The sequence below is a fragment of the Tiliqua scincoides genome, chromosome 2 (assembly GCF_035046505.1).
Source record: "Tiliqua scincoides isolate rTilSci1 chromosome 2, rTilSci1.hap2, whole genome shotgun sequence".
Taxonomy (NCBI): Eukaryota; Metazoa; Chordata; class Lepidosauria; order Squamata; family Scincidae; genus Tiliqua; species Tiliqua scincoides.
This window is the reverse complement of record NC_089822.1, coordinates 4,601,945-4,605,324: the sequence shown is the minus strand read 5'-3', so window position 1 is coordinate 4,605,324 and position 3,380 is coordinate 4,601,945. Positions and strand designations below refer to the sequence as shown.

The following is a 3,380-nucleotide window of genomic DNA, read 5'->3' as shown; positions in this document are numbered from 1 at the left end:
TGAATAGGGTACTTTCAGCCAGGATGAGAGCCCCTTTTAAGCTTATGGCTAAGGTTTCTCTCAGGGAAGTGACCCTTAAAACGCTGTTTTTAGTGGCAATTACCTCCGCTAGACGTTTGTCAGAGCGAGGTGATCTTTAGGTCAGTCCCCAAGAACTGATTTGCCCTCTTTCTGTCCCAATCCTGTGCACCCAAAAGAGCAAAGCTGGCATCCTTTGGATGCTAAGCGGGCCCTTCGCTATTACACTGAGCGAACCAAGGCGGTTAGGAAAACTGATGCCTGGTTCGTAACCTTTGCGGGCACACTACCAGGTAAAAAAGCATCTCCTGCCTGTCTTTCCAAATGGCTCAAGTTAGCCATACAGGGGCAGTGCACTCAGTAAAGAATGCCCTCCTTTCTCTTCCAAGAACAGGACATTCATAGGTAAGAATTCAATTTTTTTCTTTCAGAGCCCAATTTCATTCGCGGAGATAACGCTGTATTTCAGCCGTGAAGAGTGGGCTCTGCTGAGTCCACGCCAAAGGAGCCTGTACGAGTCTGTCATGATGGAGAATTATGAAAATGTGATCTTTGTAGGTGAGGAGGATCCTTTGCCTCTAAATTGAGCGATGCCCAGGTACGAACCTCTGCTCCAGTAGATATTGCCGAGGGGAGTTGGTTTGAGGTTGTATGACCTGGGCATGGCTGCTGCGACACCTGATGGCCCCACATCCTCCTGGCTGGCCCAGATTTGGGTCCCCTGATGAGGACTGTAGCTCCCAGCCTGAGGTCAAGGTGGCATAAAATAGCTGGAGGTTAGCAGAACTCATTCCTATTATTCTATTAAATTGAGGGTTCGCTGTACTACAAAGGTTGTATACAATCCTTATTAGGAAAGGTCATGACCTCCTGGATGCCCTCCCCTGATCTGTCCCCTGCCCTCCCCTGCCATCAACCTACCCAGAGAAGTGGAGCCTCAGAGCCAATTGTGAATGCATTACACCTCTGCCCACATGCAGAAATGTGCAACAATGATTCAGGATTCAACAGCTATGACTTGGCCTGGATGGAGTCTGTGTAAACAGTTTAGGGAAGAGTCAAATGACTCAACTTCCTACAGAGTTCAGCGTTATTTTGATTGTGAAAACCAAGCACTCCTATCCAAGCAATCCTATTGAAAACCTATTGGTGAAAACCAAACAATCCTATCCAAGGGCCCAGTCCTATCCAGTACAATGCAGCCTCAATGCAGCCTCAAGGTAAGGGAACAGATGTTCCCTTACCTTGAGGAGGCCTCTGTGACTTTCCCCCCACCACAAGATGCAGTGCATACAGGATACACTTTTGGATGGTTCATCAGCTGCTGCACCCTTTTAGGACAAGATTCGATAGGAGACAGTTTCCTGTCAACCCTAAATCTGAAATGTTTACTTTTGGCCTTTATTTCTCTGAAATTCCTTAGCCTGTAAACAAGAAAAAACATAATATTGATCAAGCCACCTGCAGTAAAGATTGTGGTGGCTTTTCTGTGCCCAAGTTCAGGGCATATAAAAAGAAGTTGGGACTTCCCCAACTAGCTGCAGTTTCTTCCTTTGGTCTCTTCTGCATTTATTTTCTTATTTCAACAGAATCAGTTTGGAATGAGATTGGAAGAAAGAGGAAGCAGATGCACTCTTCACAGCACAGAACCCACACAGGAGAGAAACCCTGTAAGTCCCAGCAACATAGAAAGACCTTTGGTTGGACTGGTAAACTTAAGCTCCACCAGAGAACCCACACAGCACAGAAGCCCTGTAAATGTCAGGAGTGTAGAAAGACCTTCAGTCAGAGTACAAGTCTCATGAGTCACCAGAGAAGCCACACAGGGGAGACACCCTATAAGTGCCTGAAGTGTGGAAAGAATTTCAGCCAGAGTGCTAGTCTTATGATCCACCAGAGAACCCACACAGGGGAGAAACCCTATAAGTGCCTGGAGTGTGGAAAGGCCTTCAGTCAGAGTAATGATCTTAAGATCCATGAGAGAATCCACACAGGGGAGAAACCCTATAAGTGCCTGGAGTGTGGAAATAGATTCAGTAATAGGAACACCCTTATATGTCATCACCGAACCCACACAGGGGAGAAACCCTATAAGTGCCTGGAGTGTGGAAAGAACTTCAGCCAGAGTGCTAGTCTTATGATCCACCAGAGAACCCACACAGGAGAGAAACCCTATAAGTGCCAAAAGTGTGGAAAGGCCTTCAGTCAGAGTAATGATCTTAAGATCCATCATAGAGTCCACACAGGGGAGAAACCCTATAAGTGCCAGGAGTGTGGAAAGAACTTCAGCCAGAGTGCTAGTCTTATGATCCACCAGAGAACCCACACAGGGGAGAAACCCTTTAAGTGCCAGGAGTGTGGAAAGAGATTCAATGGCAGCAGAAGCCTTCTACGCCATCATAGAGTCCACACAGGGGAGAAACCCTATAAGTGCCAAGAGTGTGGAAAGACCTTCAGTCAGAGTAATGATCTTAAGATCCATGAGAGAACCCACACAGGGGAGAAACCCTATAAGTGCCTGGAGTGTGGAAAGAACTTCAGCCAGAGTGCTAGTCTTATGATCCACCAGAGAACCCACACAGGGGAGAAACTATAAGTGCCAGGAGTGTGGGAAGAGATTCAGTGATAGGAGCACCCTTAGATGTCATCACCGAACCCACACGGGAGAAACCCTGTAAGTGCCAGGAGTGTGGAAAAAGCTTCAGTCATAGTGTTATGATTCACCAAAGAACCCACTCAGGGGAGAAACCCTATAAGTGTCAAGAGTACGGAAAAGCCTTCGCTTGGTGTCGTAGTCTGAAGAGCCACCAGAGAACCCATTCAGTTGAGAATCCTTAAACGTCTGAGAAGAGTTGAAAGTGTTTTGTGCTCAGTGAGGCAACAAAAGTTGAGTTTCTTGTTTGCATCAAATCATTGATGTTCGTAAAATTTCTGCTATTTCAGCTATGTTCGTTTGAAACGCTGATGATGTGCTTTGCTTGTTCTTGTTCTTCAAAAATTAAATTGGTCAGTGTTGCCCTGCTATCATTTCGTCATCCACTGTTTCTCAAACTGTGAGTCGTGACCAACTTGGTGGGTTGTGATCCTACGCCAGGTGGATTATTATTTCGTAGCCCATTGTTTCTCAAACCCACTTGGTGCATCGCGACCTGATGTCAGGTGGGTCTCGAAAAGCTGAGCGCCACCATCTAGAATGCTGGCAAGTAAGCTGCGTGGCTCCATCTGGGAAGCTGGACCAGAGGTAGAGAAACAGGCTGTAGAAGGCTCTTGCTATCCATATTCACTAAGAACTTGAAATGGTTCAGTCCATCACCTCTCTGCTTTTGATTTTCCTGCCACCTTCCTGTCCCCCCTGCCTGGAT

The 3,380-nt window shown here is 46.7% G+C and overlaps 1 protein-coding gene across 1 annotated transcript; it reads left to right on the top strand.

The window, feature by feature from the left end:
* Positions 1 to 1,819: 1,819 nt before the first annotated feature.
* LOC136640144 (zinc finger protein ZFP2-like) lies at positions 1,820 to 2,614 on the top strand. The gene has a single exon (XM_066615021.1). The coding sequence runs from the start codon at positions 1,820 to 1,822 to the stop codon at positions 2,612 to 2,614; it is 795 nt and encodes a 264-aa protein (XP_066471118.1).
* The last annotated feature ends 766 nt before the right edge of the window (positions 2,615 to 3,380 follow it).